This window comes from Acyrthosiphon pisum, chromosome X, assembly GCF_005508785.2.
Source record: "Acyrthosiphon pisum isolate AL4f chromosome X, pea_aphid_22Mar2018_4r6ur, whole genome shotgun sequence".
NCBI lineage: Eukaryota > Metazoa > Arthropoda > Insecta > Hemiptera > Aphididae > Acyrthosiphon > Acyrthosiphon pisum.
In genome coordinates, this window is record NC_042493.1 from 3,824,732 (window position 1) to 3,843,735 (window position 19,004).

The window sequence follows — 19,004 nt, forward strand, 5'->3', positions numbered from 1 at the left end:
TAAGAATTAAAAATTTAAAACAAGATTCCCACATAAGTAATTAAATTCTGTTACCAAGAAATTTAAAAAATACATTTACACAGTTGTATTTCTATAGTCATTTTAAGTACAGAATTTGGACGAAATTACATATTAAATACCTAGGATCAAATATTTTAGTTATTTTGTTGTGATTGTATAATATTATTCGTGGGTACTTGATACTTCTAAAGTATACTATTATATATCTATGATTTTACCACGGTTTTTTGTTGATGTATAACGCGTTATAACTTATAAGTACGTAATAGATATTATGATATGATTAATTTGGAATTTATTATAGGTACCTATTATAGGTCAATTTTTTTTTAATACCATAGATAAGTATATATATGTCTAATACATAGACTGATATACCGTCTCCGCTCAGAATCGTTTTTCTTATACAGTGATATTATATCATTGAATTCAAATTTAATATTGTCCATTATACAGTGACCCACTTCTAACCTACTGTACAGCAGAGCGACATCCACTTACCCACCTTTTTAGTGTTTAACCTGTCAATAAAAAAATTTTGGTTGGGTTGAAATGCTTGAAAATGTGATACAAGGTTTTTCATAAGTTTTTATAATAGTAGTTGATAAATATTAAAGATCCAAGAGCCACGATTTTTTTTTTTAATAAGTACCTGCCTATTTAAAGTTCAAATTTTGACAACATTTATCAAAATGTGAATGGAATTCGCAAACCATAATTTCTGTTGTAATGTATAGTAATAAGTAATAACCAATAAAGCACATAATAATATATAATATATATATATATATATATCCATAACAACTTCTATGGAGAACCTAAATTAAAAAAAAATATAAATATATTTCAACATTAATGTATGAAAACACATTTATTCGTCGAATAACTTGTTATTTGGTCAAAAAAGTACCTAATAAGTTATTCATGGTTTCTTCATCGAATAAGACTTATTCTGACATTTAAAAACTGGTAATTATCTACTACTAGTTCTACCAGTGAAAATAGTATGATATGCAGCAGTTAAAATTAAGTATAGGTATAGTAAGTATACTTACTAAAATAAGTTTTCATAAAATAATAATAATTAATATATTTTACATCAAAATGAAAATAAATTATAAACAACGGAAATAACTGTATTGTAGGTACTATTGTGTAAATGTGTAATGTACTTGATAGTTATATAATTTATTAACTGTTTGCTTTGCCCACGTTATAATTCGAGATGACCAATAAAATCCGTATACAACAATTAATTAGGTAAGTGTGCTGTTGGCTTGTTTAATAATATATATGTGGTAAACTGGTACCTACCTACCTAGCTAGTAATCGTATTCACTAGTTTGACAACAGTTGACTGTTTCAAAAATGAAATTATGTGTACGACAATGTTTTATTAACCCTAAATTTACAAGGTCAAACTCCCGGAAACAAAACAATGAATTATATCCACTCAAATACTGTAGTAATTCACTCATGCAGTCTTTTTTTTTTAGCTTATATATACTTGCCACTATAGGTACTGAAATATATTTTTATTTCGGAGCTATTAGCTAATATGTATAGCTATATAACAGCTGGACAATTAATGTTTATATAATGATACTTATATGTAGGTATAGGTACTTACCACCGAAGAGTGAATTAGTGTTAATAATTGCATAACGTATGTTGATATTATAGGTATATACAGGGTGATTCAGAATTTCAATCATGCTCACTGCTAAGTGCTCATTCACCAATGTTTTTCTTTAACAACGAATTTATTCAAATTTTGTTTTTTTTAAATACTTACCGAATTGTCGACTATTATATACCTACTTATTATAAATTATATTATTTTGATGGTTCCTCGTCATTTGGTCCGGTAAATAATATCCAGCAATATTTGGTCCAGTTAAATATGAACTTGTACCAAAAATATGCGGCTAAGAAACGTCCAGTAAAAAAATAAATAAAAAAAGGTGGGCAGGTGGATGTCGCTCTGCTGTACAGTATGTTCCAAGTGGGTCACTGTATAATAGATGGTATTACATTTGAATTCAATGATATAATATCGTTGTATAAGAAAAATAATTCTGAGCGGAGACGATATGTCAGTGTAGGTATAAGACATATTATACATTTACTATGGTATTAAAAAAAAAATTTACCTATAATAGGTACCTACAATAAATTCCAAATTAATCATATCACAATATCCATTAGGTACTTATAACGCGTTGTACATCAACAACAAACCGTGATACTATCATAGATATATAATAGTATACTTTAGAAGTTTCAAGTATCCACGAATAATATTATACAATCACAAGAAAATAACTAAAATAGTTATTCTAGGTTTTTATTATGTAATTTCGTCCAAATTTGAACTTAAAATGACTATAAAAATAAACTGTGTTAGTGTATTTTTAGATTTTTTGTTAACAGAATCAAATACTTACGTGGAATCTTGTTTTAAATTTTCAATCCTTAAATATAAAAGTTGAACATTTTATACATTTTTAACTACAAAATAATTATTTCAATTTTAAATTTGATAAATTTTGTCAAAATTTGATATTTAAATGCTTATAAAAAAAAATTATGCCTATGTATTTTTAATATTATTCAACTGCTATTGTAACAATATATCAGGAGCATTGCATTACATTTTTATACTTTTTGGCCCAACAGACAAAACTTTATTGATATTTATTGTAAGAAAACTAAAAAAATCGAAAACTTTTAATGTCCACAAACAGCTCTAAAAGAGTCAAAATGTTATGGTGTATAGAAAATGAAAATATTATTCAGTGAAATTTTCAAATATCTACAGTCATTCGTTTTTTAATTACAATAAAAATAAGAAAATCGTTACATGAGAAATCGAGCGAACATCAAATGTTGTAAAAATATGAATTTTAAACGCTCATAAAAATTTAATTTGACTTTCTCGTAGACATTTCTACACAGACATTTTTCGTACACAGCTCAAAAAGAATCAAATTATTTTCAAAATTTTATGGTGTATAGGAAATGCTAATATAAACATTCAGTAAAATTTTCATGTATCTGCAGTTATTCGTTTTTGAATTACAACAAAATAAGGAAATTGCTACATGAGAAATCGAGTGAATATCCAATGTTGTAAAAATTTGAATTTCAAACGATCATAAAAATTTAATTTGACTTTCTTATAGATATTTTTTTTTTGATAAAGGTAGATAATCTTATAAAGAATCTTGTATTACATTTTAAAATCTTAGATTTAAAAAAACAAATTTTTACGAATTCTTAACTCAAAATAATTTACTAATTTTCATGATTTTTACATATTTTGTCAATTTTTGAACTTTAAATACAAATAAAAAAAACTATGACTAAGGATTTTTAATATTTTTCAAATGTCATTGTAACAATATAGTAGTAGCCTTGTATTAAATTTTTGAGTATTTTATTTAACAAATAAAGTTTTATTGACATTCATAGAAAAAAAAACTAATAAAGTTGGAAACTGGAAATGTCCCTAAACGGTTCAAAATAAATCAAAATATTTGAAAAATTGTATCATGTATAGAAAATGGAAATATAAACAACCAGTGAAAATTTCATGTATTTACAGTCATTCGTTTTAAAGTTACACCAAAAACCAAAATCAATTTTCTCGAAAACAGATTTTGCGTAAAAATTACCGTTTTTCCTTAATTTTTCTTTTGTTTTTCACGGAGCTTTTGAAAACTACTGAAAAAACGTTATGCGTTATGCGTAAAAATCTAATTTTTCCTTAATTTTTTGTTTGTTTTTCCTAACGCTTTTGTAAACTATTAGGCATTTTTTACTTTTGACCCCCCAAAGTACCAACTAGATTCACTTTCCTATCAGAAAAGATACTGTTAAAGAAAATCTAACCACTTTTACCGTCCTAAAAGGTGATGACAGACACAAAAAAAAAATAAAAAAATACACATCATTGTAAAATCAATACATTCATCGTTCCACTCAGTATCTTTAATTGGAAAATGAAAATGTCCATAATCAGCTCACAACAATTCAAAATATTCTGAAAATTGTATGTTGTATAGACAATTAATAAAATAAACAATTAAAATTGTATGATAAACATTCAGTGAAAATACGATCACTAGTTTTAGAGTTACACCAAGGGTTACACGGTGCTTTTGAAAATTACTGGAAATTTTAAAATTTGACCAATGTACCAACTAGATTCTATTTTTCGTTGAACAATACACTGAAGTTGAAAATCGTATACCTGGTTGTATGCGAACGTGTGAATTTTAATTTTTAATTACTCAATCCAATTTAAATAATATGTTTTAATAAACTGATAACTGGGTTGGTGACGAAACTTTTAAATATGTTCCCTCGATATTTTCCCTGTTTTTACATTACCTACATTGTTATACACATTGGTATAGATTAGTAATTCTATTTGTGTATATATTGATGAACTAGTCGTACTACTCTGAAGTTTTAGGATAATTACTAATATTAAAACCAGATCTGAACCCAAAATGTATTAAAATATATTTTAAGCAATCATTTATTTCGGAATTCAAACAAATTTTTCCTAATGCTCATATAAGTGGATGTTTTTTCCATTTTAGCTAGTGTGTATCAATCTGCTGAACTACAAAATAAATATGCAAAAGACTCAATGTTTGCCCTCCAAGTTAAACAATTATGTGCTTTGGTATTTCTACCTATCCATGATGTAATGATTAGTAGAATCTTTTGATACTATTCTAGAGTCCCAATACTTTATTGATAACGATTAATGAACAACTATTTAAACCGTTAGAAGATTACTTCGAGCATAGGCGTGCGCACGGGGTATGCAGTGTGTGCGCTTGCATACCCTGCGGGTAGACACGTCTTGTCTTTTGGGAAACATAAAAAGTGTCAGACGGACTCTCAGTTTATAATTTAGACTTGTGGTAAATGATTTAGTGATATGGATATGGTCATAATATGAACTTGTTTTCAAATTTACTGTGAGTGGTTCTCAATGATTTAAGAAAATATGGGTTTTATTTTTAGTGTACCTAAGTATTTAGTATTTACTATTTAGGCACTTCACATACTCTGCGAACAAAGTCTGTGCACGCCTATGACTTCGAGGAAACATGGATAAGTCAAACAGTTCGTAATAGAAAAAAAACCATTATTTCCAATATAAATGTGGAATTGTTATAATAATAATAATAATAATTAAACAATAATTCATATATTAACTGATTGTTATTTTTTCACCTGACGTTTTTATAAATTATGGAAATAAAATTATAATTGCATAATTTCTATATATTTGTATTTTATTTTTTTTCACCGGATGTTTTTAGCTGGATACTTTTGGTACACATTATTTTTGAACCGGATCAAATGTCACGGATCAATTATTGTCACCGTGTATTTTTTAACGGATCAAATGACGGGTCACCACTATCACCTCTCACCATTAATAATACCAATAACCGATTATAATTATTATAATTTCATAAAATTATCATAGCCCTTAATATATAACTTTCAAACATATTAGCATGGACCTTTTGAACCTATTTATCCTTAGTACATACACAATGTTAAATGATTAAAACTTATTTAATTTTAAATACATAGGGAAACATTTTCGAAAAATTCTGCTTAACAATTAACAGGAATAATGATGATTCACATTTGGAAAAAAGGGGTTTAACTGGTTCTTATGTAAGTTATGTTTAAATAAAAGTTCCAAAACTCAGAATTTAAATAAATGCATTACTAAAGAAAAAAAAATGGAGGTGAGCGTGTTTGGTGAGTCACCCAGTTGACAACTAATAAAAAATTATAGTGTTTTATATTTAAAAATTAAAAAATATATATTGCGTTTCTATTTTTCTATCCTATCAAATTATTTCTGTTTCTTCGGTATACTATATTATACTTTATAATATTTAGTTCGGCCAAAATCCCTATAAATCCATTATCATTAAAAATTACCTAGCGCCAAAACTATAAACCTACATACATAACCTGCGTGACCGCCATTACTATCATTACTCATTGAGACCGAACTGTAGGAAGTTGAAATCCGCAGGACCTCGTTAGTCATGGCCAATTATATTTTTCGACCTTCCGTTCTGTTGTAACACCGCATAAACGTATTTTATAAAGAAAAAGTGAAAGGGCATTGTAATAGATTATATACTTGCATTATAGAAAAATTGACTTTCATAATGTAATGTTTATTATTAGAATATTATATTGTTGCGCGAATTATTATTGTTTCGTTTGAAAAAGTGCGGTTATAAAATATAAGTCACCTGTGCCGCCATTATAAAACGTTCAGAAATCTACCGGCGCCAAGGACAATTATTGTGTTTATGTATAGGTAACCGGTAGGTACCTATACCTGTACCGAAGGTAGGCCATGGTCTAGTAATAATTATTCTGTCAAATAAATAATTAGGAAAAAAGAATAATAATTAATATTTTTAATCGAAATTTAATCATAATAATATATCTGCTAATAATAATTAAGTACCTACCTAGTTAACAACAATCTACATAATATTATTATATACAAAGATGATTTTTAATTATGTTAGAGTCTAATTTAATGATCTTACATTAGAGCACGTGTTTTTAAATCATTTGAACGTATACCTAATTTTACATTATTATTGAATTGAAAAAATAATTCCGATGGTTAATTTGTAAACCCAAAAATGGTTTAGATTTGTCTGAAAATTATCGTTTAACGTTTTTTAGTTATATATCCAGAAAACTACAGTGAATATCGATGATTTGACAAAAATACAACCGCTCTATGACTATATGGCGGTATCTCTATAATTTGAAATCTAATCTACAGAAGAACTAGGTATACTTTATAATTTTACAAAGGATACATTTTTAACTTTATTTCATCCTAAATTACTAAAAAAACTAATTGTTTCCACAAACACTGAATATTTTTATATTATTATATTATATAATTTTAAATTTATTATTGTTATTAGGAAATATATTAGTCACAAATAAGTCTAGATGTTTTTAAAATGTTATTGTGAATAGAAAATAATAATAAACACAATGACGAAAAGATTCAAGTTTCCTTGCAATTAATATTTTTATAATTGCAACAAAATACCTATGATCGTTACTTGAAAAATCGTTATTTATTATTAAGTAATAATACATATTATTAAGTACATAACAATTTGATTTTAAACTATCTTAAAAAATTAATATGGCTACGCTAATTTTTGATTAACAACAGTAAAATATATAAGGAACCTTGAAGCAACCTATAGATATTAAAATTTAAAATTGTAAACATTTTCATTTTAAAAATAATTTTCGACATTTCGTAGATTTGAAGAATTTCATTAGTCCAATGACAGTGATATTTACCACTAAATTCTATACAATTTTAGACCATTTGTAATACTTTATATTATAGGTACTTTATATATATATTTTATCAATTCCTTATCAATTTTTATTTTATATTTAATTGAATTAATAATTTCTATTATAGATTTTAAGTGGAACGATGAATGTACCTACCTATTGATTAATGATTTTACAAAGATGGGTGTTTTTTTTTTTAGTTTTGTGTATGCCATCACATTTTGCTTTTTGGGGTAATAAAAATTCTTTGATTTTTTTAATTGATGGACAAGTAAATATAGTTGGTGCATTTGGGACGTAAAAGCACCGGAAAAACCAAAAAAAAATTAAGGAAAAAGGGGAAATTGGTTTTCTACAAAATCGACTTTGGTTTTTAGTGTAACTCTAAAAAAAAATAACCGTAGATACATGACATTTTCATTGAATGTTTATAATAATATAACATTTTACAAACCATACAATTTTAAAATGTTTTGTTTTAAGCTGATTATAGATATTTTAGTTTCAAGTTTATTTAGTTTTTTTCTATAAATGTAAACAAAAGTGTATTCGTAGAGTCAAAAGGCTTGAATATTTAATAAAAAGCTCCTAATATATTATTGTAACAAAGGCAGTTGAAAAATATTAAAAATACATAGTCACAATTTTTATTTTCATTTAAAGTTCAAATTTTGACGATATACGTAAAAATCACAAAAATGTGCAAATTATTTTGAGTTAGAAAATCATAAAAAAATTTTTTTTAAATCTAATATGTAATACAAGATTCCTCATAAGATTGTCTACCTACATAAAATTTTGACAGTATTAGATATTTACTTGATTTCTCAAGTAGCGACTTTCTTAATTTGTTGTAATTAAAAACGAATTACTGTAGATACTTGAAATTTATACCATACATTTATTTTATAAATTTCTATACTTCTTAAAAAGTGCAAAATATTTTGACTAGTTTCGAGCTTTTTTTATTGTTATTTTATGTTCAAATTTTGACGAAATTAGATATTTAAACGGAGAAGAACGATTTTAGTATTGTCATTTGTGTTATATTTTAAAAATATTAGTTGTGAGTACTTACAACTTCTAAAGTATATTATTATACACAAATAATATAATTAAACTTACTGACAATCGTATTAATAATATAATAATATGAATATATATAAAATATCCTTGGCTGACAAACCATCTCGTAACCAGAATCGTTACAGTGACTCACTTGTAACCTACTGTACAGCAGAGCGACATCGAATTACTCACCTTTTTATATGACTTTTATTGCATTCAGTATTCCATATCAATATCATTACTCATTAGATCCTTTAGTTTATGTATATAAATAATTTTGCGTGAAAAGAAATGCAAGCTCGTGGAATGGAAAATGAAAAGAACACAATGTTGGTTAATTATTTTAATTTTAATTTTTAAATTAGTTGGTCTTTTTTAAATAGTTAAAAAAAAACTAAAATATGACTAATGCGTAAATATATGCTCTAATAAGCAGAATATTGTAATATGGAAAATAAAATGTTAGATACCTTATTTTGGAAATATATTTATTTTTTATTTGACCCGACTTTTTATTGAACTATTCAAAAAATATTTAAAATCTAGAAGTCCACCCAAAAATATTAATACAATTTTCTAAGAATTAGAATATAGGCTGAGAGAATGCTCAATATATCTTATTATCATCAGACGCAAAGTATCTGAAAAACTAATAATTCGATAGTCATAAAAATATAATAATATTATCAACATCCCATCTGTAGTATGTATAATGAGTTGCCTATAGCCAAACCCTAAATTATATGATATTACTGTTAACGAGAGGACTTTTGCAAGGCAGTGGATATGCTGGCGAGAAACTTATTCAACACTGATGTATGTAGATATTTATTTATTTAAAAATAAAATTGGCGCCTACAATAATACATAGTGTTTAATATCTCCCTTCGCCGCTCTGTGTCATTTTAATGCAATTTTCATATTTTTTATTCGAACTGAAGTGCAGTAACTGAGTCCTGCTCACCTCCCTAAGAACGACCCTGGTGAAATATATTTTAAACGGGCTGTTTTTCGTGTTAAATTCTAATAAGGCTTACTTTCATTCCAACGAACTAATCGATCTAATTACGTGTTATGGATTTTTAAAAAAGGGTTTAAAATGTTTAAATACCTTCCTTTGACGCTACGAACGTTTTTTAAACAAATATAGACGTTGACTTTTATAATGTAAACATTTCCCATACATTTTTGCATATTATTCAACACTAAATTACGGACAAATCCGTTTTAAATAAAAAATTCATGTTATAGCAGTTGTATACAGTGTAGTAGCCAGGGGGGTTAGTAACCCCCCCCCCCCCCCCCCATTGACATTTTCCCTCTTAATAAATTTATTTTTTATAGGGTTCGGGACTGCTTGCAAGCTATAAATTTGTCTTATGAAATGGCGAAATTAAATACAAAGTTTGAATTTGCATATTTGTGTATTAATGTTGCTGTTAAAGTTGTTGGTGGAGCTTGGCTACAGTTGGCCCTATGTTTGCATTTGTAAGATTTCATAAATCTCTTTATGACAAAACTGTGTTTGAACTATAATTGACATCTAGATTGTAGATTGTAAGAAGAAATGAACACCAGTAGATACGTATTCGTTTATCACGGTGTTCGCATACCACGTTATTCGTTATTACTTATTTATTAACCTAGTATTGTATGCCAGTATTTTTTAAAAATTAAGTTGTTATTTATTTATTTATTTATTTATTTACCAGGTTTATATACCTACTTATTTTTAGTTTTTTATTATCTAAATTGCAATATCTTTTATGATTTTTCAAAAATAATATAAAAATGTTGCTACATAGTACATATATTTAAGCATATTTTGAGAATTTTGAGTGCTTATTTCGATAATTTTTAGTGCAACATGTCAATTCCTGAACCCTAAATTTATGTATATACGAAAATTGTAAAAACTTGGTTTTAATCTATACTTAAAACACCCCCCATTTCATAATCCTGGCTACGCCAGAAATAGCCAGAATTTTTTTATAGGGGGGGGAGAGGGGCTAAGTCTCACAAGAAAATACAAAATATACAAATACAATAAGTCTTTTATTTACACTTTTTATTTTTTTATTTATCTTGATAAAATTCTAAGGTCAACACAGCCAATGGGGGGGGGGGGGATTATATAGCCCCTTAGCTACGCCACTGTATCATAGTAGGTATTTCTATAGTATGAAATGGAATGAAAATTCATCAATTTAGCAGTGAAATATCATGCGATTTTTGTATAAATATAAAAATATTCATTATTATTATAGATTTACACGCGACATATCAAATTTTGAACACGTGCGTGCGCATGCGGAAACAAGTAACCAAATCATTGAACAAGCACAAATGATCATTTACAACTTACACACGGCCATAGATATCATATTGTTGCCTATATTGAACTCTATACCTACGACAGTAAGAACAGTGCGTTTCAAATGCCTTTAAAGAAAATCACATAACCGGGGCAGCTGGCATATCGAGGGAATTGAGGTGGCATATTAATTATAGGCGCGGCTTTCTTGACTACCAATACCTACTTATGTTTATAATTTTTTGATACAACGACCTTGTTATAGATAATTAATTTATTGTAACGGCAAAGTATTTCAATTTGTTTAAAGTGAGCAATTTTGTCGAGGGGGCGGAAAACTGACCAATTACTATATTTTGCTTCATATAAATTATCCGGAAAGATAAATTAATTTCTGGCTTCATTGAAGTAGACGATTATAATGTAAATGATGGAGTTGTATTGGTTGTATAAGAATGGATCTGTCTTTGCCATAATAGGTGTCCAATGTGCATGTCACACTGTCCATGTGTGAATTTGGTGTGGCCAATTCTTAGTTGATTGAGAATTACCTCCAGCACCGTTTTTGTACCGTCAATAATTGAAATTTATATTATAATTAAGAATGAGTTTTTCAATTAGAAAAATAAACGTTAGCAGAGTTACCTACAACAAACATTTTTAACTGAATATAAGCGACCTGCGTATCGCGTGCAACTGTAATGATATCGTTATTAAGGTCTACTATATTATAGTAAATAGTAATAGGTAGTATAGCGTATACCAAATCCAAACTACAAAAGTCGAAAGTTGCCCCTTGGGGGTTAAAGGTGGACACCAACGGTTTTCTTTATAAAGGTAATTGTATTTATTATGATGTAAATCCATAAAATAATAAACTTATTTGGCTGTCTATAAAAGATACTTATTGTCGTGTTTAAATTTTAATCTACAGAGATTTTTATAACATTGAAGTGAGTTAGGTGAATGTAGTTTTTTTTTCAAATTTAGGTTAGGTGAAATAATAAAAAAAACATTTTAAAGGGATACAAACCTTTTTTCGTCATAAACAATAGTTAATTGTTAACCATAATATTAATGTAAAGTATTTTTTACAGGAATGGAAAATACAAAAAATAGAACATAAATAGGTACCTATAACCTATGTACAGAATACGCGATTTTGAATACTTCAACTCTAATATTTCTAAAATCGTCTTCAAATATAATAAACCAAGTTTTGGTACAGAGAACAAAAATATTTTTACTCGAATATTTTCAAAGCTGAATTTTATTTAATAGCCCGCACACATAGCCTGATGCAGCACATTAATATAGTACGGTTATAGCGTATAATATAATACATAAAACGTCGTCGAACTGTCGTCTCTATACGCGTGTTTATTATTATAGGCACCTACAATAAAAAAATACATAAATATTGAAGCGGATCGACGTTTTTGGGTTATATAGGGATATAGCCTTATAGATACCTACTACCTATACCAAGCAAGGTCAGTCAAATTTTTATCCGTTACCTAGGCGTTAATAATGCATATTTTAATCAAATGATGATTTTTTTAAGTTCTAAGCCTTTATTCGTATTCGTCCATAACTCAAATGTTCTGATAGGTACTTAAATTGTTTATAATATTTTATATTTAGTATTCTGCGGTGATACACATTTCATTTTTTCAAATGAGTACCACCCTTTTTTACTGTAAATGGTTAAGTATAATTAGATACACGATTTTTGTTGAAAATATTGATGCGTCTAAATCAAAATTTGAACTATATTGATTTCAGGATTATTAAACTTTATGTACCTAATAAGGACAATATTCCTTAGTAATGCCGTAATAGTTTCACATATAAAATATAAATTAGATGTAAATATGTAATATTCAGTAAAGTATGCCTACTTTTTATACTCGGAGAATTTTGAATTTTGACAGTCATAAATTAGCAGCGGCTAAAATTACTATAATTTTCAAATTATCATAGACTACCCGATTGTTTTTAAAGTTTAGTATCTCCGAAACTGCTTTAAAATTAAGAAAAGTAATATTATTACCTATGCTTTAAAATGTACAGAAAAAAAGAGTAGTTGGTTTTGATACAGCACGTCATAGTCCTTTTACTCCTGTACATAAATAGCATTTACACTATAGGTAGGTATGTATATATGTATGGTATATTAAATACCCGATTGATTTATGGTCTTTTAAAATTTATAAAATTATAATTTTAATAAATGCATTATTTAAGTTAAAGAATAGGTATTACTCTGTAGGTATTTAAGTTAAAGGATCACTCTGTATACACCAATAATAATACGCCTTTGTAAATATAAAAGATAAATTGGTATATATATAGGTTTCCTGCGGGTACATAATATCATACACACAAACGGCCTAACGGGCAAAATACATACAATTTATTGTAATAGGTATAATAAAATATATAGTGTCACCTTGGCAACAAACCACCGCATTTGCATTCGCCCATTCCTTTAGAGAACCACAAAAGCCGCGACTTGCGACATTATAATAATATCGTTGTCGTCGCCGTCGTCATAGTCATCGCTGTTCGTATATAGGTCGGTAGTGTATTAGGTACTATATTATAAATTATGTGTGTTACTAGGTAGGTATTGTCATCGTGATTATACGCACGTGCGCATGTCTCCGACAATTTAATATAAAAAAAAAAAGAAATTCTAAATAAATAAGCTTCGCAAAGCTAATAAACTGTACACAATATTTTATTAAGTAAATACATATAATAACATTATCGTGTATAATTAGATATATTTTCCGTTTGAGCGATGGACGAGGAGCAGCTGCAGCCGGTACGTGCGATTCGTTTGAGTAAAATATTATTATTAATGTATTACGATTTATCGGTGAAGCTAAAAATGTCGTTGGCACAATAACCATAAATAACCACAAACCTTTCTCATAGGTCAAGTGACGATAAAAAGATCAAATAGAAAATAAAAATTGTATGACTCGAAATAATGATTTTCTTCATGCCCATAGTAGGTACAATATTATAGTAGTTTGTTAGATTATATGTAGATACTATAAAAAGGTCATTTATTAGATATTTCGGGTAGGTACATCGTATTTATAGTATTATTCCAAAAAAATGCATGAAAACTGTAGATAGGTAAAATTAAATGTACTTTGAAATTTTCTAACATTATTAGGTATTTGTATAACCATAGATATATTATATTAAGCTACACCTATACATATTATGTTATACTTAACTATACTCATAAATCATACCTTCACACCAGTCATGCATGTATCATTATCATAATATTACCTTCTGATAGGTTGGACGATTATCATTAGAAAATAAGATTTATTGGCAATAAGTTAAAACATTTGGTTATTGTAAAAAAATATTAATAAACTTCAATCTTATAGATAATTTAGATAGTATAAATAAATAATATATATCAAAATATTATCATTACCTACTTTACTCTCAATGTTTAATTTTGTTTATTAAATACCTAAGTACTTACCTACTTGTTGCCAATTATTCTTAGATACCACATCGTATCCTATTAAAGTTTGTTTAAGTTCTTTGTAACAGATCATGGTGCGTAAATACCTATTATTATGTTCAAAATCTTATTTTACCACTTTTAGTTGTATTGTTTTCAATCGATTTGATCATTGTCATGATTTTTCCTTTAACATCGAAAATCAAAATTATTACTACCTACTTACAAGTGTTTCATAAAGTTACCAGTACCTATTAATAGTGTTATGGAAAACTCTATACACAACTACCTATATGAAAAATTACAATTGACAATGTAGCTCAAAAAATCGTTCGCATTCGTTTGAATTTTAGATTATCTATCTATACAATATCTTTAATCCGCCGATAATCGTTCACAATCGTGTAACACAGATTTTTACTTCCTATACAGTATACGCAGTTATCGTAATAAGTTAATATTGTTAATTTCTTGTTAACGATAATAAAATGTTTATTATAATTTAAAATATATACCTACATAGATAAATGAGTACCTATATAGGTATTAGTGTATTACTATGGATTGTTTAAAATGTTCTGTTAAATATAAACAGTTCAAAATTGATCGTAGGTACATCCTTTTTAATAAAAATGTTGTGTTTATATTTGTACACTAGAAATACTATCTAACTATGAATTAACAAATATTAAAATAAGTGAAAACAGTAAAAAACATTGGTTTATTTAATTTAGACTTAAAATAATTATTTGGCAGAAAGATAATATCGAACAAGACTTACCCACTTCGAGGACAATTTGTTTAGTATGTGACCTACCAGACAGCGTATTGGCGTTTTTAGTCAAAGTAAAAATCATAAAATTATGTTATTTTATTATTATTAATTAATTAGTAATAAAAATATAAGCCAATACAGGATTAGATTTAATAATGTGAAAATCAATTAAACAAAATATCAGTAAACAATAAAAATGTATGAATATTGAATATTAAAATATATAAATATTATAAACCTACCTATTACCTACAGTAATGTCAAAATTATTCAAAAAAATTAATTACTTAAATTATCTTAGGTACTATAAAAAATGTTTAGCAATATCACTTAAAATTTTAAAAAAATGTATATGCCTATTAATAGATTGGTACCCATACATAATATAGATAATCGTCTCGGTAGGTCACATACTAAACGAATACCCTTTCGGTCTAGTGCTCAGTAAATTTTCTATGTTGCTGGATATTTATTGCTCAAATATCGATGCTTGTCATTGGAGTATGTACTTTGAAGATCAATATTTTATGCGCCCACCTGTTTTGCTGCAGTAAATAAGTACCTAAGATAAACGTTGTTGTCGATTTCTGGCACTGAATTATTCATAGGTTTAACAATTAAAAATCCCTTTTTGACAAAAGTATATGTATAGGTCATAGATTTGAAGAAAATTTGTTCGGTCCGCCCATTGGTGCAAATGTGCAATTCGAAATTTTTCTTAGGGAATGGGCTGAACAAGTAGTACGTTAGGGTGAGTTAGAGATGGACCCATGTAAAGGGTAACGATAACTTATCTTTAATGGATTTAATAATTTTTTACATTTTACAAGATTTTTATGTCGCAATTGATTGATACGCCATTATCATAGTATACTTAGATAAGGTTAGGTGAACAACCACTCAGTATAGCATACCTAAACTTAAAAAATTAATTTAAATACGTAAGAAATCCCACCACAAACCATGATGATGGATGCGATTGGGCTACTGGATTTTTATCGTATTTATGTATTTTAAGTCGTTAGCCCCTTTAATAATTTTACCCGATTTCCACCGACATCGTTTTGTCACTAAGATTGCCTATATTAAATCCCTTAAAAATCAATCTTTCCCATACATTCTAGTTTAAATTGTATTATTCAATAGATCTGTAAAAAAGTACCGAAAATGAATTGGATTTAAATGCTGTGGAGATTTGTCTAAAACTCATTGGTAACGTTTACTTATTATGTACAATATTTTTAAGAATACAAAATCGATGGAAGTATTGGGTCTTTTAATATTTGTAAACCACAATATTAGAAAAAGGTATGATTCAATTATTTTTAATTTCACAAATAATTGACTAGTATATTTTTTTTGCAATTTATATATATTTTGCAAGCTTTACTATTGACTAAAATTAATTAATTATTTCCCTAGACCCTATAAAATGATAATTGTTCATTTTCAGATTATTACTATCTTAATAGGCAATAGCTGTTTTAGAATATTTCTTCTTTTATCAGTGATACATTTCAAAATCTATAGAATTCTACCTACCTTTCTTTTTCCCATAACCCATATTTGGATTACACATTAGGAACATAAATATATTTGATTGACTGGCAAAAAATTAGACATTTATCAATTGAAGGGGTCAATGGATAAAGGTGTTAACTAACATTTTTGAAATTGTTCAAGTTAACATACACGTTTATGCACTACAACTAATGATTAATTCTTCTTATAACACGTAGGTAACCATAACTATTAGTGGTAACTACTAAATAAAACCTTATCAAATAGTGATATAACTATCGTTTATAACATTATAACACCTTTATTCATGCAATAAAATGCATTTTTGAAAAAATGTCAGTTAACACCTTTATCCATTGATCCCTTCAATTGTGAAAATAAAGTCAATTTCTGACCATAGATTGCAAGTATCAGATATTGAGATATGCCAATGTGTACCTCCTTATCTTATAAATATGTACATATTTGAATTATAAACATAATATTGCAGCCGAAAAAGCACCACACAGAATTGCACAAGAAACACACAGTGGCAAGTGAACACCGATGTGTGCAATGGGTTCCCCAGGTGGACGTGGTCAACGACAGTCTGGACACAGCCTTACTGTCTGTTTATAGTCATTCAGGGCTGACATTCCCTAGGACCAACGAGGTGTGCATGCAAAAAGAAACCTTTATACTGTGTTTGAAGTAAGAAAATTATCATAAAATACCTTTATATTATGTAAATATGTAACAATAATCCAGAGAGTGTATTTTAACTTAAGGTATACAAAGTAAAAAAAATGATACAATAAAAACTATTTTTTCAATGCAATTATTTTAAAAATGAATAAATTGACGGTTTTATTTTTATTTACCTGCTTTTTTTTTCTGTATAAATACTGTGATTAGAAGGCAATATTTAAAACATCCCGCATCCCCCCATGCAAAAAAAAAGTATGCATCTCAGTTATAAAAATGATAAAATAAAAAAGTTACCTGTTGCAAGTACGCCCGGAAAAAGTGAAACTTCTTTATAGAGGGTATAAAAAAAAAGAAAAATTATCACCCGTCACGGTCGAAATAGGTTTGTATTAGAATAATTAAAAAAAATTACATTTTCATTTGAAATTAATTTAATATTGTTATTACATACAAAGATAAGACAAAGATTATTATTTAATATCACAGAAACCATAGTGTCGTGACAGGCGATAATCTTTTATTTTTCTTACCCTCAATTAAAAAGTTTTACTTCAATAATAATAATAGGTGGGTTAGTATAATATATTATTATGCTGCAGTAGGTATTTACCAAAATCATAACACAATTAAATACCTATATTAAATTACATAACACGCTGCTAAAATGATACGGTTTCAGGAACGGTATATTATACAATATGGTATCTTTAAGATAAATATATAAATAATTCAGAAATTTATTATATCCTAGAACATATTTTAGAAACCAGAGACGAGCAAAAAGTTAACGGGTGTGGATAAAATAACTTTTTTATTTACCTATTCATTATTCAACTAATACATTCAATTATAATTTTATATGTACCTACTAATATGTTTAAAATTCTGAAGAAAGTTTAATTAATATATTATAAGATAATTAACAGTAGTATCTTTTCGGTCAATACTAAATATGGAAACAAGTAAAACCCTAACATAACACATTAAACAAATAATAGAGATAAAGAAAACAAGGTACGTACTTCGTGCATGACTAAAAGTGGTCTGTCAAGTCAGTTTTATCAATGCTGAAAGTTTTCAAAATTAATTATTATATTATACAACTAATAAATAAATTTTGGGTTGAAGAAAACAATTGAATAATATTCGATCAGATCATAAAGTGGAAAAGCTGTTCAGAAACCATCCACTGAAAATGGGTGGACTGATTGGTGAAAGAAAAGACATCAATAGTATTAAACTTGGATTAGTTGGCAGTCATATTTCACAAACTAACCATGGATATTCAAGAAAAGAAGATGGTACTTTTTACAATTATTAAAATACATTTTCAGATAAGCATTAGAAAGGATCTTTTCAACTTATTCATTGTCGATCAAAATTATACTAAGAAATAACCAACACTGTTAATATATATATATAATTCTATATCTGAAATGTAGTATCAATTACATAATAATATGACATTTATAGTTTAAAATAAATAGCAATACATTAAATTTGGAGATTACAAACATATATTTAAGTATACTCCAATACATATAATCATTTTTTTTTTTTAAATAAATACAATATACAATTTGTTACTGAAAACAATTTTACAGGTATATTGTTAATATTATTATATAATTCAATATTTCATTGGTTTTATCTATGGCGTTAAAATACAATCATAATATTATTAATATTCATATATGTAATTTCTAAATAAAATAGAT

At 27.1% G+C, this 19,004-nt stretch overlaps 1 protein-coding gene across 1 annotated transcript; it reads left to right on the forward strand.

Annotated features, from left to right (window-relative positions):
• Window positions 1–12,799: 12,799 nt before the first annotated feature.
• LOC100570725 (uncharacterized protein C1orf194 homolog) lies at window positions 12,800–18,731 on the forward strand. The gene is made up of 3 exons (XM_003245313.4): window positions 12,800–13,634; window positions 17,090–17,289; window positions 18,415–18,731. Exons 1-3 carry the CDS (start codon window positions 13,611–13,613, stop codon window positions 18,605–18,607), a joined length of 417 nt encoding a protein of 138 aa, XP_003245361.2. The 5' UTR covers window positions 12,800–13,610; the 3' UTR covers window positions 18,608–18,731.
• Window positions 18,732–19,004: the final 273 nt, after the last annotated feature.

Coding starts and splice junctions, on each gene's coding strand:
- LOC100570725 (XM_003245313.4), top strand. CDS start 13,611: ATGGACGAGGAGCAGCTGCAGCCG. Junction 13,635..17,089: donor ACGAGGAGCAGCTGCAGCCG/GTACGTGCGATT, acceptor ATAATATTGCAG/CCGAAAAAGCACCACACAGA. Junction 17,290..18,414: donor ACCTTTATACTGTGTTTGAA/GTAAGAAAATTA, acceptor TTTGGGTTGAAG/AAAACAATTGAATAATATTC.